This window comes from Elephantulus edwardii, unplaced genomic scaffold (genome assembly GCF_000299155.1).
Source record: "Elephantulus edwardii isolate Elephantulus edwardi_28Jun2011 unplaced genomic scaffold, EleEdw1.0 scaffold00058, whole genome shotgun sequence".
Lineage (NCBI taxonomy): Eukaryota > Metazoa > Chordata > Mammalia > Macroscelidea > Macroscelididae > Elephantulus > Elephantulus edwardii.
Window position 1 is genome coordinate 4,150,295 of NW_006399808.1, and position 19,658 is coordinate 4,169,952.

The 19,658-nt window shown below is 44.8% G+C and overlaps 2 protein-coding genes across 24 annotated transcripts in view; both read left to right on the top strand.

Moving 5' to 3' along the window:
- KCNMA1 (potassium large conductance calcium-activated channel, subfamily M, alpha member 1) overlaps positions 1 to 19,658 on the top strand; it is a 1,059,824-nt gene that overhangs the window by 325,798 nt on the left and 714,368 nt on the right. The gene's annotated exons all lie outside the window — the stretch shown is intronic.
- LOC102872822 (40S ribosomal protein S17-like) lies at positions 11,346 to 11,750 on the top strand. Its single transcript, XM_006887555.1, has one exon. It carries the CDS (start codon positions 11,346 to 11,348, stop codon positions 11,748 to 11,750), a length of 405 nt encoding a protein of 134 aa, XP_006887617.1.

Consider the following 19,658-nt stretch of genomic DNA (forward strand, 5'->3'; position numbering starts at 1 on the left):
TATCCTACGCCATCCTCCTGTGCAATCCCTCTAATGGCCATGTCTGATATATAAAGTCGACTGCAACAGTCACTGTGTCAGTTCATCTTGTTAAGGGGCTTCCTCTCTTTCTCTGACCCTCCGCCTTTCCCAGCATGGTATTTTTCCAAGGCCTGGCCTCTCTAACAACATGCCCACAGGTTGTGGGATGAAGTTTCACCATTCTTGCCTGTAATGAGCACCTGGCCTCCACTGCAGCAGGTTTCAGAAGCACTCTGGCCAGGAGGGAGCCACTGTGTTGGGAAGTAAAAGCTCCTTCTACTGAAAACATTGTATAGAAGCAATTCAAAGAGGTGCCCTTATTGCATAGAAAGATCCAGTTCCTCTTCCCTGGGCTGAGATGGAGCAATCTAGATAGGAGAGCAGATATAAATATCTAACTGGATTATCTTTCACTTACTGTTCTTCCTGAAACAGCCTCTGGTGCTAATTATTTCTACTATAGATTTTGTCAATCTTTGGATCCCTATCCTTTTGTCATAGGTGGTATATTTTAGAGATGTAAAATGACATGGAAAACAATCAGGCTCCTGAATCATGATTTTGTGTATATGAAACAGATACATTAAGTCATTTACAAGAGAGCTGTTTGTTCTCCAAGATCTAGAGGAAATTGGAATTTCTGATTCTGGGCTCTTTAATATTTTTCAAAAGAGCTGAAGGTAATTATTAAATGCCTTTGAACTTTCCCAGGCTGCCTTCTCTCCTATGATCATAAAACATTTGAAAAGAAATAGAAGTCTTTACCTTGACGAAATCCTTAGGAAGGCAGGGGGACTTGGGCCGCAGGAGGAGCTTTTTGGCAGAAAGGGGGAACCTTTAGTAAAGGAGTTAGAGAAGATGGTGCAAGGTCACTTGATAAGAACTTCATAATAACTTCAGATAAGAGTTCAATGAAGAACCTGAATACTAGATAGGATTCTTTTGTTTGTTTCCTTTAAAGCCTGTTCTTGGCTGGTAAGACTTGGAAAGGAGGCCAAAGAGAAGATAGACTGCCATTGAATCAATCTCCAACTGTTGGCACCCAGGCATAAGGGATTGGACTGTTATGATCCATAGTTTTCACTGATAGATTTTTGGAAATAATCAGGCCTTTCTTTATCATCTTAGTCTGGGGACTTTGCTAAAATCTATTCAGTATTAGAGCAAAATCTAAGTCAGCATAGACTAACAATATATACAATGAATTAGCCAGGGATTGAATTTGAGTCTCTTAAATGGAAGGCAAGTATTGGACCATTCAACTACCCTTTCCTCTAGAATTTAGATTAGACATGGTGTGCAGAATCATAATTCTAATGTTCAAGGCTAAGAAGAGATCTACTTTTTGTTGTTGTATACCATTGAGTGAACTCAACTAACCCTCCAGTGGGTTTTCAAGGGCAGTAAATTGCACTGGAAGAGATTGCTCATCTTTCTCCCACAAAGCAACTGGTGGATTCCAACCACATGCCTTTGGGAAGCTGGTACAGCTCCTTACCCCCAGGGCACCAGAGCTCCATAGACAAGATCTAGTTCATGGTATTTTCTGTTGTTTCCTGTACATCTGAAAATTAGACAATGGATAAAGAAGACAGAAGAAGAGTTGATGCCTTTTGGTGGCAAAGGGTTTTGAATATCCCACAGACCTCTAAAACAACAAACAAATCTATCTTGGAGGAAGTGCAACCAGACTGCTCCTTAATGTCGAGGATGGTGAAACTTCCTCTCACATACTTTGAGCATGTTGTCAGGAGAGTTCAGTCCTTGGGAAAAACATCATGTTGGGAGGGTCAGTGAAGAGAGGAAGACCCTGAACAAGATGGACTGGAACAATGTCTGTAACAATGGGCTTGAGTGTGGTGGAGCTTGTGATGATGACAGAGCACTGGGCAAGATTGCAATCTGTTGTTCCTAGGCTTACTATGACTCAGTGGCACCTAACCCTCAATAAAAGTCCAGAAATGGTGAAAAAAAGTCATCTCTTGGTCTGTTTTGATTGAGCTGCAGTGGTTGTAGAGGATACTCTGCTGCAGATGGAAAGCTTAGCATAATAAGGCTCTGCCTCTGAGAGTACGGTGATGGATTAGTGATGTCTGCCGTGAGTGATGACTTGGATAGTGGCAGTACCAGTGCTGTTAGTGCCTTTGTTATCTCTCTTGCAGATTATTCCCCTGAATGTTTACTTCACGTTCCAAGGCTCAGCATAATGAAGTGACTTACCTGAAGTCACACTGTCAGCATATGGATTAGAACCTGTGTGCCCTGATATTCTGTCTTGTATTTGATACCCCAGCTCCCTAAGTTACACCTCAAAGGAGCAGCCAAGGGTCAACTTCCTGTATGAGCCTTCCTTTTTGCTTTTCATACTGCAGCCTGACTATAGAATTTTCCATCTGGTGACTTTTTTACTATTTGGAAAAGTGGAAGGGGTAGATTTCCAGACATTGTGATTCTCCAGACAAACAGAAATGTAAGTCCAGGTTTCCCATTTGTTTCGTCCACTCTCAGAATTCTCCCTGCACAGTGTGCATGTGTATCACAGCCTCCCCACCCAGCGCTCTCTCCTTGGCCCATTCCTGCCTTCTGTCTTCTGCAGACTCCCTGTCACTCTCCCTACTCCCCTAGCGTGGCAGAAAAAGCTTTAGGGGGAGGTTGGTGCATCATTTTCACTTATTCTTTTAAAACCCTCTCTGGCTGTTTCTTCCCTTTATGTTTTATCTCTTTGGTTATTTGTGCTCACATCTTTAATGGCTATACTTACAAAGATAAATTTATTTTTACCTCGGACCAAAGGCAGCATCTGCCCTGGCTTGAATTTGAAAGTCTGCAGAAGTTGGAGGATGGTGGTCCGGACATAGCCCCTGGCTGCCTTTGGGGAGCCATAAATGTTTGCTAAGATTTTATAGCCTCCATCAAGATGGAAATGGAATTCTAGGACTTCAAACATTAAAGATAAATTATTATTCTTTTTTTATTATTTATTTAGGAAAGCTTATGCTTTTGTTAAAGGAAGTTCTCGTTACCAGTTTTATGAGTCTACCTGTGGTGCCCACGCCATGGCATAGACTTCATTCTGATGTAAGATATAACCTTCTCCAGGGATTTATGCAAAGTGGGTCAGATGGAGAGTGCTGGGCAATGGGAAGAGTTTGGAAGAAGGTTGGCAAATCATACAGTTGGGCTATCACTCACCCTCAGACTCCTCTGCAATTCTCGTCTTTCCCTTCTAATGTAATGGGAGTTGGAATAGAAAGCCCCATTAGCTGGAAGACTCAGGCTGGGTGTGGATACCAGGCTGTGATTTATAGGGCAGTATGACAGGCAGGACAGTCTTAGGACACACTGAGCTGTGGTTTGCATGTCAGGCAGCAGGGGTTCTTTGTCAACACTGGAGTTGCCAGTTTGCCTTTAGTAGCCAGCCACAAAGGAGCCCCTGTGCATCATGGGATTAAGCCGCACTGTGCTAATGGAAAGGTTGATGGTTTGACTCCACCAGCCCCTGGATGTGGGAATAATGAAGCAGTTTGCTTGTGTAACAATTTACAGACTCAGAAACCCTTTGGGGAAGTTCTGCTTGATGATTATGTTGTGTTTGGTTTGAGGTTAACCAGCCACATACATCTGCCTGTACTTCCATGCTCTGCCAAGGAGGGTGCTGTTTCACCATGCCTGGGACCCAGTGTTGCAGACATCTCACCATGCCACTCTGGGAGGCTAAGAAAATGCCCAGTGCATGCTCCCTGATACTTGTTTCTGGTTTGGATGATCTGGTGGGAAGTTGATAGATGAATCTTGCATCCTTGCTTATGAATTTTCCCTCTCTGCTCCACTGCCCAGTGTTAGGACTTCTGACCTCTTCCTTCATTGTTAACAGCTGCGTGTCACTCTCCCCACCTATCCCATCCTCTCCCTTCAGCCCATCTTGCATGCCAGTGCCAGGTAAAACGTTTCAAATCCAGCTTTGCTTAGACTCTCTCATGACTCGGATGTTGAGTGGCTTCTCATGACGTAAATTCAGGCTGCTTTTGCAGATGTTTGGGGGTTCACCATCGTCTAGTGGTGGACCAGCACTACTCTAGGGGTTCACCACCTACTCTCTTTGGTCACGGTCTTCCTTCAGTTCTCCCGCACACACGCTGGTGTCCAGATCCTGCATCACCTGTAATAGGCAATACAAGGGCTACCTTCCCTTAGTGCTGTGCATGTGTCTCTGTCATCTCTCCCGTTAAAGGCTATAGGGAGCTCTGGTGGCTTAGTGGCAAGGAGTTGCACTGCCAGCTCAAAAGTAGCCAGTTCAAATCCACCAGCTGCTCTGTGGGAGGAAGAAGGGCACTCCCCTCCTGTGCAATCTGAAAACCCACTGCAGGATCATCTCTGATTCAGTTCAGACTCGGTGGTATTCAGCAACCAAGAACACTAAAGACTGTTGTTCTCCTGCGAATAAATGACTGTGGAGCTGAACTGCCTGAGTTTGAGGTTTGCTTTCCCATCTACCACTGTGACCTTGGGCCAGTGATGGGGTAATAAAGTACCCACCTCATAGAATTATTATGAGAATTAAATGCGCTGATATTTATAAGTGCTTGGCAGAGACTAAGTTCTATATAAATTTTGTGTTGAACGCAACTGTAAATCCTTGGTAATAGGAAACCTATTTTAATTTTATAATCCCTTTCCTCTTCTACTGGCTTGATCTAATCCTGGACCATATTGCAATGAGAATGAAATTAATAGTAATAATAATAACAGATAGAAGGAGGGGGAGATAGAATACATGTAAGAACACTGTGACTTTACGATCAACAGTTAGAGAGCATTTGTAAATACTGGGTTCTGCTTAAGGAACCTTGATGGCGTAGTTCATTGGATGTTAAGCCTAACCAAAAGGTTTGTGGTTCAAGTTCTTTAGTCATACCATGGGAGAAAGACGGACAGCCTCCTCCTGTAAGCATTTATAGCCTCATAAATCTCATGGAGGGTCACTGAGTCAGAATCAAGGTGGCCCCAGTGGACTGTGGGCTGAGGCTCTGCTTGGTAGTTGATGATCAGACAGAATGAAATACTAACTCTGTACTCTAGAAACTTGACATCTAGGAGAAAGACAAAGATGTAAGTCAACAGTATTGATTATGACTGGCTGGAAGACACATGCCAAACATTCTCGGTTCTGATTTTCATAGTATGGATGGGAAGTCAGAGTTATAAGTAACTTGCCTAGGTTACTGACAGTAACTTAGAGTTTACTTTAGAGTAACTTAAAGTTACTTATAATTATCCAGCTGGGCTTTGAGCCTGAACTTCTCTGACTATGGCCTGGCCCCTTCCTATATACTTCAGGGTTCTTTGCTCAAAATTAAATGGAGGAATGAATGTTTGTTTGAAGAGGCAAACGTGGACAGGGGGTTCTGAAAAGAGTATCTACTCAGATTATCATAGAGTGAAGAGGCTGAGTCGGACCCAGAAAGTAACAAACCTTGGAGGCCGTAATCATTGCCCAGTGGAACGCTTGCTGTGGTGGACAGTTGGGACAGTTGCGACAGTTTTATCACCTCCTTTTGTGGGGGCACTTTACCCTAAATCACACCACTGTAACCTCCAGTCATTTCTCTGTGTGCCCATATTGGCTTTGTGCTTTCTCTCTTGGTTGATACCAGGACAAAAGGTGGGTCTGATAGTAAATGGAAAAGGTAGGTAATGATGCCCCCTTTGACCTCCTTTTATCATAATGGGTCCACTTTGAAGGTTTCTTTAGGTACAGGCAGAAGGCCACTCCACTGGGCTTCATCAGCCCCGAAATGATCAAGGAGCAAGGGAAAAGTCTGGAGCAAGGCTGGCGGTTTCCATGGAAACTGCTGCTTGCCTCAAAGCCTGCACACATGCTTCCCTCTGTCTACGCAGGCCTGTGTTTATTTATTATTGGCACCACCCAGGAGTGCCTGCATGACTGTGCTTTCGCCCTGACCGCCTCCACTGCTGAGGTCACTCTCCCAGCTAGTCGATGGAGCCCCAGCTGGGTGGCTGCAGACGCAAGATTTACTCCACCAGGAAACACTCACCTGTGTGCCCTGTGCGTGGTGCTGCCCCTGTGATGCTGGTGCTCCCTGGGGGGTTAGAGAGGCCGTGGAGTGGGCAGCCACCCAGATCCTGCAATGAGGCACAGACAGGTCCTGAGAACTGCCGCTGACGCACGTCCCCTCCATAACCATCCAGCTTGTGACTGGCCCCGGGGATGCCTACGCGATGGCTGGGCACAGTCTGAGCTGCAATGAGCTGCCGGGCTGGCGCCTACCAGTCCTGTGCCTGGTGAACACCGGAAATGTGCTTGGTCTGCACTAAGGTGGGAAGTCTCAAACACTCACTGGATCTCAACGTATTAATGCCAAGAGGAGACTGGATCTCATTCATAATGTTCACATTGATTATATCATGAAATGACATTTTGGCTGCTAGGTGGTTGTTGCTGTTTGCTGCCATCAAGTTGGCCCTGACCCCTGAGACCTTCTGTACAATGGAACAGAACGCAGTCCAGTCCTGTACCTTCCCTGCAACGGTGCGTCTTGGCCGCTGCTCTCTTGTGATCCATGGCATTCTCAGTGGCTCCTTTTTGGAGAGGGAGCTCTGGTGGCATAGTTGTGTTGCTGACTTACACGCGAGGCCGCTCTGATGGTTCAAGACCACCAGCGGTGACGACACAGTAAGGGACAGTCTCCTCCCCTGCCATCCACAGCCTTGGAGACCCGTGGGAGGGTCAGCCATGAGTCAGTTCTGACGTAACAGCATTGAGGTTTTGGAAGTAGACTTCTCCATTTTCCTGGTCTGTCTTAGTCAGAAAGCTCCACTGAGACTTGTCCACTTCACAGCAGCATGCACATCCCCCCTCAGATGGGTGCTGGCGATACCAGAGGTGGATCGGCTGGGAAACCGAACCAGCTTCCCTGCAGAAGGTGAGAATTCTATCGCTCTCCTGTTGAGTAAGATAAACTACGTTATTGAAATTAATTACACTTGGTGCCACATGCTCCGTGTGAGGATGCTAACTAAAAGATCAGAGATTTGTACTGACCAGCGCTAGAAATAGTAGTCTGCTTCAGAGAGATTGTTGTTGTTTACCGAGTCAGACTGACCCATAGCTGACCCTCCAGCGGGTTTTCAAAGGCAGCTTCATGGCACAGGAGGAGATTATCCATCCTTCTCCCACGGAGAAACTTGTGGATTTGAACCTCCATGTGCTTTCAGGATCGCAGCACAGCTTCTTACACTAGGCCACCAGAGCTCCCTTTTTTATAGAGTGGGAAATCCCACAGGGCAATTCTGTTCTGTCCCGTAGTGTCACTGTAAGAGCCACTTGTCAGCATATAGCAACAACAGCATTTCTTTTTAATTTCTTAAATATATGGAAAAAACTAACTCATTGCCTTCAAGTTGGAACTGACGCAGAGTTGAGCCTCCAGAAGGTTTCTGGAGGCTCAGAGCCACTAGTGGATTCGAACTGCCAGAGGGCTGCCCCCTTTCAGTTAGCAGCACAACTCTTCTGCAGATGATGCCACCAGAACTCCCATAAATACCGCTCCTGTGTGAGTTCTGAGCTTATGTGGCTTATATTCTATGTGTCTTTCAACAGTGAACTCATTTGCTCTGTGACATAGTGATTAAACATAAAGTGGAGGACAAATCTCCTCCACTCCTGAACTCTGTGACCTTGGCCTACTTAATTTATTGGACTGCCTCCATTTCTTTTTCTGTAAAGTGGGAATAGTAAGAATACTTACTTCATTAGGGTATCAGTTAACACCGCTGACTTGCTGAGATGAGTGTCTGGCACATAGTGAGACCTTGTAAAGAGCCTCACAAAGACCAGGGGTTGGGTGTGAACCAGTGGCTGTTTGCAGAGGGCCCTCAGAGCCTTTCAGCTGACACGGGGCAGCATCTCTGCAGTCAGAAGGCTGAGTCCGTGATGCAGAGAATGACCTAAAAGGGACCTTTTAACCAGACGTAGCTGATGAGCTAGATGGATGGTTTTCCTTCTCTGAATGGTTCCCAAGATGACTTCTTCTTGATGAAGGCCATCCTCTAAGCCTTGTCTCAGGGGAGGGGTGGCGATAACCGAGAGGAAACCCTTGGGGTTATGCCCCACCAGCGTAGCATACTTGGCTTTAACTCCAGCTTGCACATGCTCACTCTTGTGCACCAGGGTGTTTGCATTTAGGATGTCGAGCGTCCTTCTCAGAGTCCCACGTCATGGTCTAGAAGTTAGTGCTGGATGAGTTAGGGAGGATGTCTTGAGGATATCTGAGGGAAAGGAGGACCTAGACTTAAACTTGTTTTTAGTCAGTGATCACAGGAAATAAAATGGGAAATGAATTCATGATCGCCTTCACAATCGTTTTGGACCAGGGCTACACAGGAAGGATTTATTAGACCTCAGTAACGCATCTCAACAGACTTTAGTCTCAATTCATATTAGTACCTGTTGTTTAGAGTAATAAGATAGGAGTGCTACAAGATACTGTGGAGGAGTCTTGTGGTTATAGCTGATACTGCAGAGAAGGCGACTGTGGCTTGGAGCAAGCTGGTGATGTGTCTGAGTTTACACACAATGGTAGTGTACAGCGTCAGGTTTTTCTGAAGCCTTTTTGCTTCTATTTTCTGTAACTTTTGGCTGTTTTTATAAATTCTCTAGTATTTAAAATTAACCCTTTTCCTTTCTCCTTTGCTTTTTATTTCTTTATCTAAAACTCACTGCCATTGAATCAGAGCAGGTTTTCGATGCTGCAGATTGATGGTAGGAAATCGCTTATATTTCTCCCGTGGAGCTGCTGGTTACCTTTAGGTTAGCAATGCAACTCCCTAAGATTATGCCAGCACTTATGATTTTCTAATAAATTATATTGTTGTTGTTGTTATGTGCCATCAAGTCACATAACAACTCATAAGTGAACCTCCAGTGCATTTTCAGAGGCTGTAAATCACACAGGAATAAATAGCACATTTTTCTTCCATGGAATAGCTGGTGGATTCAAACCATGTGCCTTTGGGCTAACAGTGCAATTCCTTCCCGTTAAGCCAGCAGAGTTCTTATACTTTGCTATTTTGTCACTTGTCTTCCCTAATCCATTTTGGGTCATTATTGTGTCCTTTCATCCAGTACCTGGAACATAATTTCCTTCCACTTCCATCCAGTTGCTTCTGACTCATGATGCCTGTCTGTGTTACACAATAGAATTGTTCTGTAGAATTTTCCTGGCTGTGACCTTTATGGAAGTAGATTACCAGGCTTTTCTTCCATGGTTCTGTTGGATGAATTAAAAAGGCCAATCTTTACATCAGTAATCAAGAGAAAACCATTTCTGCCATCTAGGAGCTCCCGAAACACAGTAGACAATAAATATTTGACAAAAGAAGAGATGGGAGTTGTAGATTCATCTTGGTGGAAGGCAGTTACTCTGTGGTCATCTAATTCAGAACTAGGAAAGCCATTCTCACCCTAAATGGAAAGACATAGAGTTGCCCATGACTAATCTGGACTTTCTAAGAGTTCTTAAAGTTTGGGACTTTATGCTGTATCCACCACCACCACCCACCTCCTCATTTGAAATGGAAAATTCATATCACATCACCATCTCCACTGGCTGGCTTCAAGTAAGCAGTAGGCAGAATAGATGCTTGGGGCATTGTTCTTTGGAACTGATGGCATTTTTAATATCATGTTCATGTAGGGATCTTCAAGGCTCAGAGAAGGGCAGCTGTTTCAAGTCAAAGAAATACTAGGACCAAAGCTACGAGGACAGACATGACCCTCCTTTCACCCAGTATTTGCTTGACCCTCCTTTCACCCAGAATTTGCTTGAGCACTTATATGTGCTGATTTCTGGACTGGACATGTCTATAGTTTATTTGGACAAAGTCCTTATATAGTTTAAGGACTTCAATCTTCTGCTGAAATCTTGAAATAAATCTAATTTTTGATAAGGAAAATTGAGGAAGAGGGTAGTTTAAGAAGTGTATCTATTTTTTTAAATATTGGTTTATTTACAAAGTTCATTATACATTATTTTTCACACCAGATTTAGTGTTTCTCTTTAAATGAGTCCTACGATACAGTGAATAAATCAGAAGGCATGTTATATTGGGCAAGTCCACTGTGAGGGGCCTCTTAAAAATACTTAAGAGTAAGGGTATAAGCTTAAAGACCAAGGTGTGCCTAATTCAGGTCATGGTCTTCTCAATTACCAATTATTCATCAGAGAGCTGGACAGTGAATAAGGATGGCAGAAAAAGAAACGATACCTTTGAGTTGTGGTTCTGGAGAAGAGCCCTGAGTATCCCATGGGCTGCCAAAAGAAGAAATAAATATGTCTTGGGGAAAGTGAAAGCATAGTACTCCCACAAAGATGGTGAAGGGTTGTTTGTTTGTTCGTTTGTTTTTTTGTACTTTGGACATGTAACTAAGCAAAGCTATTCCTTGAAAAGGGACATCATACTTGGAAAGATGGAGGGTTAGTGGAGGAGAGGAAGACCTCGGGATATACTGACACATTGACTGCAGTAATGGGCTCAAGTATGTCAAAGATGATGAGGATGACACAGGATAGGGCAGGGTTCAGGTCTGTTGTTCATAGAATAGTCTGAGTCATTCTCAACTCAATGACACCTAACAGAAACCACCACTGTGAACTTCTGTCTAATTGCTTCTGACTCTTAGCCAGTACCGTTGTTTTTGTGTACTGTTGAATTGAAATTGTCTCCTAGCTGCCCCTCCAGAGGATTTTCAGAGACAGTATGGTCACATGGAAGGAGACTGCTCATCTTTTTCCTGGGGAGCAGCTGGTGCATTTGAACAACATGTCTTTGAATTGGCAGCACAGTTTCTTACTGGTAGATCACTTGAGCTCCTTCTCTTTCTTCTATGCAGGGGCGAGGAAAAGAAGGAAACAGAAGTGACTTAAAGTTTGAACCAGGGACTGAGTTAAGACCTGAAAAAAGGGAAGTGATTATTTAGAGTCTAGGTTGGACTTCTTGAGGAAGATTCATAGAGAGAGAGGCCCACTGAGCTGGGGGCTCGGTACTGAAAGCCAAGACAGCAGTGTGATGCACTGAAGCAAGTTCTTCATCTGGGGTATGAGCCAAGGGCGAAGCTGAGCATGATACCTTTAACTCAGCAAAGGAAAACAACCTTTCTGATTAGAAATTTTATATTGAGATGAGAATATAAGATTCTTATCTATTTATTTATACATCTATAAATTCATTCTTTTTACTTCCTTGGAGACTTAACTGTTGGAACTTCAGTTAAATGCTGCCTCTTTCACCATGGACCCACCAACATGGGCTGTGTTCGCACCAAAACCGTGAAGAAGGTGGCCTGGGTCATCATTGAGAAATACTACACGCGCCTGGGTAATGACTTCCACACAAACAAGCGCGTGTGCGAGATTGCCGTTATTCCCAGCAAGAAACTGCGGAACACGATAGCAGGCTGTGTCACACATCTGATGAAGCGGATTCAGAGAGGGCCTGTGAGAGGCATATCCATTAAGTTGCAGGAGAAGGAGAGAGAAAGGAGAGATAATTATGTACGAGAGGTTTTAGCCCTGGATCAGGAGATCATTGAAGTAGATCCTGGTACTAAGGAAATGCTGAAACTCTTGGACTTTGGCAGTCTGTCCAACCTGCAAGTTACTCAGCCCATAGTTGTGATGAATTTCAAAACACCACGTGGAGCCATTTGAGTCTGTCTGCTGTGTTATAATATTTTCAATAAATTTGGGCACACCAAAAAAAAATGTTGAAGATATTTAGTCAAGACTTGGGTGTCTCAAGGAATTTGAATTGACTGGATGTCAATGAACGTTTCAGGAAATACCACACACAGTACAAGATGCTTTTCCTGGGCTATCTTTTCTATTCTCATAGCCTCTTGGAGAATGGAGATGAAGATGGAGAAATGACAGCATCGGAAGGTTCACTGACTCACTGCCAGTGGATTGTTGGTGGGGATGCTAATCTAAGAAGACACAAAGGGGTTTGCATTAAAAAATAACAACCATTAAGGGTGCACTGAGTTTCTGTTAATGGCGGAATAATAATAATAAAAAAAGAAGACAAGTAATATTGCACAGCTCAAAGATTGTAAACAATGCCACTGAACTGTATGTTTAAAAACCTCTGGAATTGTGTCTAAAATGCTGTGTATATTCTCAGCAGCAATAAAAAGAATATACATCTAAAGCAAAATACACGTGGTGCTCTGAGATGTTGTTATTGTTCAGTGCTATTGAATTAACTATAGTGACCCCATTGAAAACAAACTGAAACCTTGTGCCATCCTTACCCTCCTCACCAGGGACAAGCCCACTTTTGCAGTCACTGTGTTAATCCATCTCGAGTATGAGCATCCACTCTTCTACTGACTCTCTACTTCTCCAAGCATGATGTCTTGTTGTGAAGACTGGCACTTCATGCAAACATGGCCAAAGTATATGAGACAAAGTTTCACCATTCTTGCCTCCAAGGAGCACCATTTCTTTAGACAATCCATGAACTATTCAGTACTTGTTGCTAGCCCACAACTCAAAGGCATAAGTTCTTCTTCAGCCTTCCCTTCTCATTGTCCAGCTTTTAGATGCATATGAAGCAACTGAAAAAAACCATAGCGTGGGTCAGGTGCATCTTAATCTTTAAAATGGCATCCTTGCTATTTGAATTTCAGAGAGGTTCTTGATGAGATGTGGCCAATGAGACACGTCTTTTGATTTCTTGACTACTGATACTTGACTGTTGGTTGTTGATCCAAGCGAAATGAAATCACTGACAACTTCAGTCTTTTTGGCTATCTGTCACAATGTTTCCTATTAATTAGTCCATTTGTGAGGATTTTTGTTTTTGTTATGTTGAGATGTAGTTTGTATTGATGGCTCAGATGGACATGAGGATGTCTAGCTCCCGAGGTAGGTAGAATCTTGACATGGGGGTTTTGTTTGTTTGTTTGTTTGTTTTTGTTTTTCTGATTAAGAAGGCAGATGCTATCTGTAGTTGTAAATAAGCAAATTCTTAAAAAACTTTTCATGATAATACTCCCAAATTAGATATTCCTTTATTACAGTTTCTCTTTTTTTTTTTTTTTTGTAGGGGCCGCAAAGCGGCTACAGTTTCTCTTTATGACTTGTGTTACTGTTTTTCTGTTCAATTTTTGTTTTCTTTGCTGCAAGCCTGTATAGTTTCTTTTATGTCTGTCTGTGTCCTGGTAATTTCCATCCTTTCTCCATATTGGAGTGTTTTATTCTATTGTGTTTTCTCCTCTTGTATATTCTATATATATTTCTTGGTTTATTTTCTTTCTTCTGTATCTATTCACTAACTCAGTCATTCACTGCTGTTGAGTCAGAACTCAAAGCTGACCCACTGGCTTTTCAGAGGCAATAGGAGGAGATAGCTCCTCATTCTCTCAAGAGGCTGCTGACGGACTGAGCTCACCTCCCTTTGAGTTGCCAGTGCAACTTCCTGCCCACTGGGTGACCAGAGCTCTTTTTGTCTCATTAACTTTCCCTTAAATTCCCATTAAAAAGAATTCAAAGGTGTTTTCCTTGCTTGCTGGAGAGAAGAGTTTTACACTTTATATTTTAAATTACCAGTGGCTTAATATTCCTCGCTTTAATATATAATAACAGTAAGTTGCTTTAAAAAATTTAATTCATGTGAGAATAATATTCTATATAATCTGTCCTGCGTAGAAGTCCTTGATGAGAGTGAGAGAAAGGCTTCCAGTGCCCCTTTGATGCAATGTCTTGAGGTTGTCTAAGTTGCTCTATTGTCTGTCATGGTTATTTATGACTCTATTTAACGTAAAAATTGTTAAGACACTGTTGTCTACCATGTCAGGGGAAACTTTGCTATTCTCCAAACATCACAGGAAAAGTACTATGCTTGTGAAACCAAGAACTTCTGAATAGAGACCAGACAATTGCCATGGGGATGGTCAACACCTCCTCTTGATATATGTAATGAACACTGAAAGCAAATGGAATGGACATATGGGGGCCACGGAATGAGGCTTTTAGATACAATCAGAAGTGAAGGTTGAGGAACTGTCATTTAGAACGTATTCCTACAATGGATAATGATTACGTCTTAAAATCACTCAGGTCTTTCCTGCCAAGTGATGGTTTATGATTAGTTTAGGCTGATGATTCTAGTGTGTGGTATTTGTATACAGAGCTTGCCACGTGTCAAGGTGCTTTCTAATACTCTGTTTTACTATCTAACTTGAACATTTCAAATAGCCTGAAAATAATGAGGCTTGGACCTAGATCTCACTTTACAGCACTAAAGCTGAGAATCGTTAAGTCATTTGTGCTATGATGTGCAATACATCAGTAGTGACAGTTGATCTCAGCTGACTCTCCAGACTCCAGAGCCAAGGTTGCTTCCTGAATGCATGTGGTAGGAGGCAGCCATTGTCGTCTCCACTGAGTGGAAAGCAGAGAACCGTGAGCTGGCAAAGTCAACTCGTCAGCTTTGTGGGCTTCACCCCCAAGACCCCAGGTCCTCCTGCTTCTCCATGAAGAGCCAGGCACCTGTCCTAAACTTCTCCTCCCCAAGCCTTTGCCCTAAATCCTGGACCTTGTGAGATGGCCTGGGGTGATGAGGCCGCCCACACGCGGGTGCCTAGAGCAGGGCATCTCTCACTTGGTGCTGCGAAGAGCCAGTGTTGGCTTTGAAGTGGATGTGTTCACAGCACGTTCAGAACTATGGATCCATAGCACTTTAAACCCCGTGGACGTCTTTGAGCTATCAGTAAAAGGAAGAAGGGTGTTCTGCATTTGTACCCATAGAATTGAAGGCACATCTTCTATTCCAGTCAGTAAACTGCACCAAACTTGCTGTCTCTGAGTCACCCCTAATAATGACCTTAAAAAGACAAAAGTAGGGCTTCCCCATGGGGCTTCCACTGCTGCACACTTCCACGGGGGCAGGTTCTCACCTCTTCCTCCATGGAGTTGTTGGTGAATGTGAGCCTTTGGTTGGCAGCCCAATACTTAACCCACAGAGCCACCAGGGCCCCTGGAAGGACAAATCCTCACTTCAAGGAAATCCCCTGTGGCAGGAATGTCCTCAGATTGGTTGAGTACTCGCTGATTGTCTAGTCTCAGGTGAAGCACTAGCATTCCTCACTTCATTTAGTCCCCACATCCACTCTGTGAGGGAAGTGTGATTATTGCCATTGTGTGTATGTGAGAAACTGAGCTCAGAGTGGTCAGGTCACCTGCTGAGGGTTGCACAGCTGCTGCTCGGAGCCTGTGGAGTTTGTGTTTGGCAGTTGTACTCCAGGATCTACAGAAGGAATGTCTTTTAAGGTGGTTCATTTCACGCTTGTTCTTAAAGACCTGGAACTCTTTGTAAACAGAGACAAGTCTAGTTGCTTTTGTTAAAGGGTTGAGGTGGGGAAGGGACCAGCATTCTACCCTGACATCTCTATAGAGCCTGCTTATACTAGCTGCATTTAGAGATCTGGGAGAGGACTGTTAGATTTAGTTTTTGCAAGGACTCACATCACTCAGAAACGTTATTTATGCTCATGGTTGTGCTAATTATGGCAAAAGGATGCAAGTTAAAGCCAGTAACGGAGGAGGCACACAGTAGGACAGGGCATGTGACGGTGTCAGGTGTGAACGTCCAGTGGTCCTCCTCCAGGGGAGTTATGAGGGCAGTGCGGAATTCTCTCCGCAAGGCGTGTGACAACATGCCTTCTGAGCTTGGTGTCCACGGTTGTATTGAAAGTTGGCCACATAGGCTTCATTGACTGCCCAGAAGGCACCTTAAGAGTTCAAGGTGATGTTGTGCGGCCAAAGCCATATGTTACATTTTTAGCATAGACCTGGTTTGAGGTTTCTAGTGTAAAGAACGGCAGTCTTAGCAGGTAAGGTATTCTGAGGACTTATAGGTTGCCTCCTTACATTGGAATGAACAGTGTCACAGCCAGACTTCCTGAGTCAACCCTTCCTGGCATACCAGCCCATCTTGAACCCACCTCGTTTGCAAATGAAGCTATCTCCCTCACGCCCGGTGAAAAGGAGTCTATCTCCTATCTGCTTCCCCACTGCAGGTGCAGCAGTTTTTGCCTTATGAGGAAAGGACCCAGCAGCCCTGACTCCTTGGCCTGCCTCATACTCTTGCAAAAGAATCGAAAGCAATACCTGAGGGGTCGTCTTTGGCCTTCGATGTAGAAAAGGTGTGGGCTCTCTCTGAAGAAATAGATGTGCATTTCCTCACACTCCTCTTGCCGAGGTCCCTCTCAGTAACCCTGTGCTTTAGGAGAAAGCAAAACTGAGGAGTAAAGAGGTAGGAAATACTCTCCATGGTGGTGCAGGAGTCCTGATGATACAGTGGGTTAAGCCTTGGGTGCTAACTGAAAGTCTGTTGTTTGAACCCACTAGCTACCCTGCAGGGGAAAGATGAGATCCTCTGTTCCTGTGAAGATTTACAATCTTGCAAACTTAGCAGGCAGTTCTGCTCTGTCTTAGAGCTGGAATCCACTGATTTTCTGTGGGCTTGAGTTTTAGACACTGTGGTGGCTCAGGACTGATGAGCAGGAATGTTGTCCTGGCACGAAAGAGGCTGAGAGCTGCCCTGAGGCTGCACTGGGTCCCACTGCATCCTGGGGGAGGCCCACCAGCTTCTTCTGTCTGAGCCAGGGTAAGGCTCTGAGGGGCTGGAGGCCCACAGATCGCCCCTGTTCCTCTCTCTCCCACCCTAACCCCAAGATGAACTTAAGGACATTTAAAATCTAAATGTTACAGCTCTTCATTTTAAAAGTAAAGGCTTTTGTGTTTAGAGTTTCACACTATTTTTCTTAAAACAAATGTCATGAAGCAGTTGCTAGGACAAGATTATTTGGAAATGAGCTCTTTATCTTTCAAAAAAAAAATGGAAAGAATGTTTTTGGCTCTTCTGACACTGGTAGAAGCCTCCTCTCCCTTGGAGTGGCTTTGTGCACAGTGGCCCTGAGGTAACCAAGCCTCATCATTTATGTTTGCCTGGCCTTTCAAGGCCCTTTGCCTACATGGAAATGGAGCCCTCTGAGTAATCTCAGAGGGTCCCTATCTCTTATCATGGACCTTGGCCACATCATGAGCAGGAGCCCAGCCTGGCTAGGTCTGGGGACTGATGTTCTGTTTACTGGGCTTGCTCTTGTCTCACACACGTATGTTCAGCACCTCTAGTTGGGGTTGCTTGGAGGCAGGGTTCTTGGGAAGCTGGCTCTACACCCCACTTGAGTGCAGAGGATCTTTAATGGGAAGAGCTCTTGGGACTAGTCCTTCGGGAAGGAGGCAAAGGAAGCAGGGGCTCGGACTTTGAGGGGTGATGCTGGGGGCTGCACCTGGCTCCCCTGGGATGCAGGGGAACTGACCTATCAGGCTGTCCTCACTGTGTGCTTCCTAAGGTGGCCAGCTTCCGGAGGGTATGACTTGGACCAGGCCTCTCTGCAGCTGAGGCCCGAAGCAGCCGCTGCCATGCTCCCAGCAGCTGAGTGGCACGTCCTTCCATAAGGCAGGATGCAGGGAGTGTATCCCGCCTCCCTTCAGTGACTGGCTGTGGCGTGGTGTTAGGGCGCTATAGGTACAGATTTCATAGGCTTCATTGATCTGCTCTTCTTTAAAGAACTTGAAATTCCCCGATTCTTGCTTGCCTTTGTGGTGCATGTTGTCTAGGAAGGGTGGGCTTTGTGGCTGCTCAGTGGCACCAGGCAAGTGCCGGATCCTTATCAGACTCATTAATTTGTTTAGCACTCCTATGAGATATGGCCTAGCGATAAGATGCTGCACTGCAATCCTGAAGGCACAGGGTTTGAATCCACCAGCTGCTCCACAGGAGGGTGGGCAGTCTCCTCCTGTATGATTAATTGCCTCTGAAAACCAGCTGAAGGTCAGCTATGGGTAGATTCCGACTCAGTGGCGCACAATAAGATGAGATATAGCGAGCTCCGGTAACTTAGTGGTAAGAAATTGCACTGTCAACAAAAAGATATGTGGTTCGAATCTACCAGCTGCTTCAAGGAAGAAGATGGACAGTCTCCTCTCATGCAATTTCCTGGCTCTGAAAACTCACTGGAGGGTCAGCTATGGGCTGGTTCTGACTCATCAGAACACACAGCATGAGAGATGTGCTGGTACCATATTTTCCTGAAGATGACAGCGAAGCTCAGACATGTGGAGCAAATTCATACAGCCAGAGGGGGATCCCAAGATTCAAACTTAGATCCCACTTGGAGAGCAATGTACTTTCTTTTCTATAAATGGCCTCTGAGATCAGAGGAGGGCCGACATGGATGATGCTATTGCAATAGTTCACAGCCTCCCCGCACCCAGGCTCCCCAGGGGCCTTTGTTTTCTGGCTGTTTCCTTGCCTGCTGTGGGTAACCCCACATGCCCTTTGCAAAGCCTTTTACAGACCTCCTACTGTGCATCAGTTCTTTATCTTCTTTATTTTTCTCAGTATTTTTGTGTTGGCCATAAATAAGTTCTCCAGTGACTGCCTTGAGTAAGTCCTTCCAGGCTTTTGAGATTGTCCATTCACAGGAGTGTTGTGTACGTGCTGGGTTAGGCCTTGGCTGGGGTTTCTATGTTCCTGGTCCAAGGCATTTTGTCTGGGAAGCTTTCTTCTCCCTAAGAAGCTCTCCTTAAAGCTCCTTTCTGGGAGTTTAGCCATCGTGAATATCCGATACAACCCTAAGGATCACGGGAAGACGCAGCAGCTTTCCCACTAGCAGGGTGGCCTCATGTCTGTGTCATCTTGCTGGGTCTGTGGCCTCAACCTTATACACTTGTCAGAGGAGGTACAGGGCGGAACAACGCTTCAGCCAGCCTGAACCCTAGGAATCCCGTGGCCCTGTGTTGACTGAGGGTTTGGCGACCTTGAAGCCATGTGAACGAAACTTGGAAAGAACTGAGAGGTGGCATGGCCTTGCCTCCGAGCCTCTCCAGCCTTCCACTTAATCAAATCACCATGGATTTGCTAAATGGGAGAAATGTGTAAATATTTAGAGAACTTGGAGGTGTGAGCTGCCAGTGGCCGTGGCATGTTTATAAGAAGCAAGGAGGCCAGAAAAGAAATAAATGGCAGTTACTTTTTTGGGGGGGAGGGGGACAGGTGAAATAGAACTATCGAGCTTATGGTTGGAGAGAGTGTTCTGGTTAATATTTGGGCCTCAGGAGTCACGTCTTTTGATGTAGTGCCTTAAGACAGCTGCTTATAAATGAAACCCAGACTTGTCTAACTGAGCTCAGGACATATCCTCAAAGAAGAGGCTTGGTTGAGGCTGAAGTAGATCTTGTCCATACCATTTGCAACTTTGCCTTCCAAAGAGAGGTTCAGGCTTCTGGTACTTGGAGTCACCAGGCTTGACCAGATCTGGGCTTCTGGAAAAGGGTTTGCCTCTAATTATTGACTAACATGAAACACACTCAGGGTCAAGTGAAGTGGGGAATGCATCAGATCACAGAAATCCCCCATGATTTTCATCTAGCTATTGGCATACCCAAGACATAGTGATTGAGGTCTCTTTCCATCTCCATCATCTGTCATTGCTCTGCCCACCTTTGTTCAGTAGCTGGCCTCTACTGCCCACTTGGCCCTGTGAA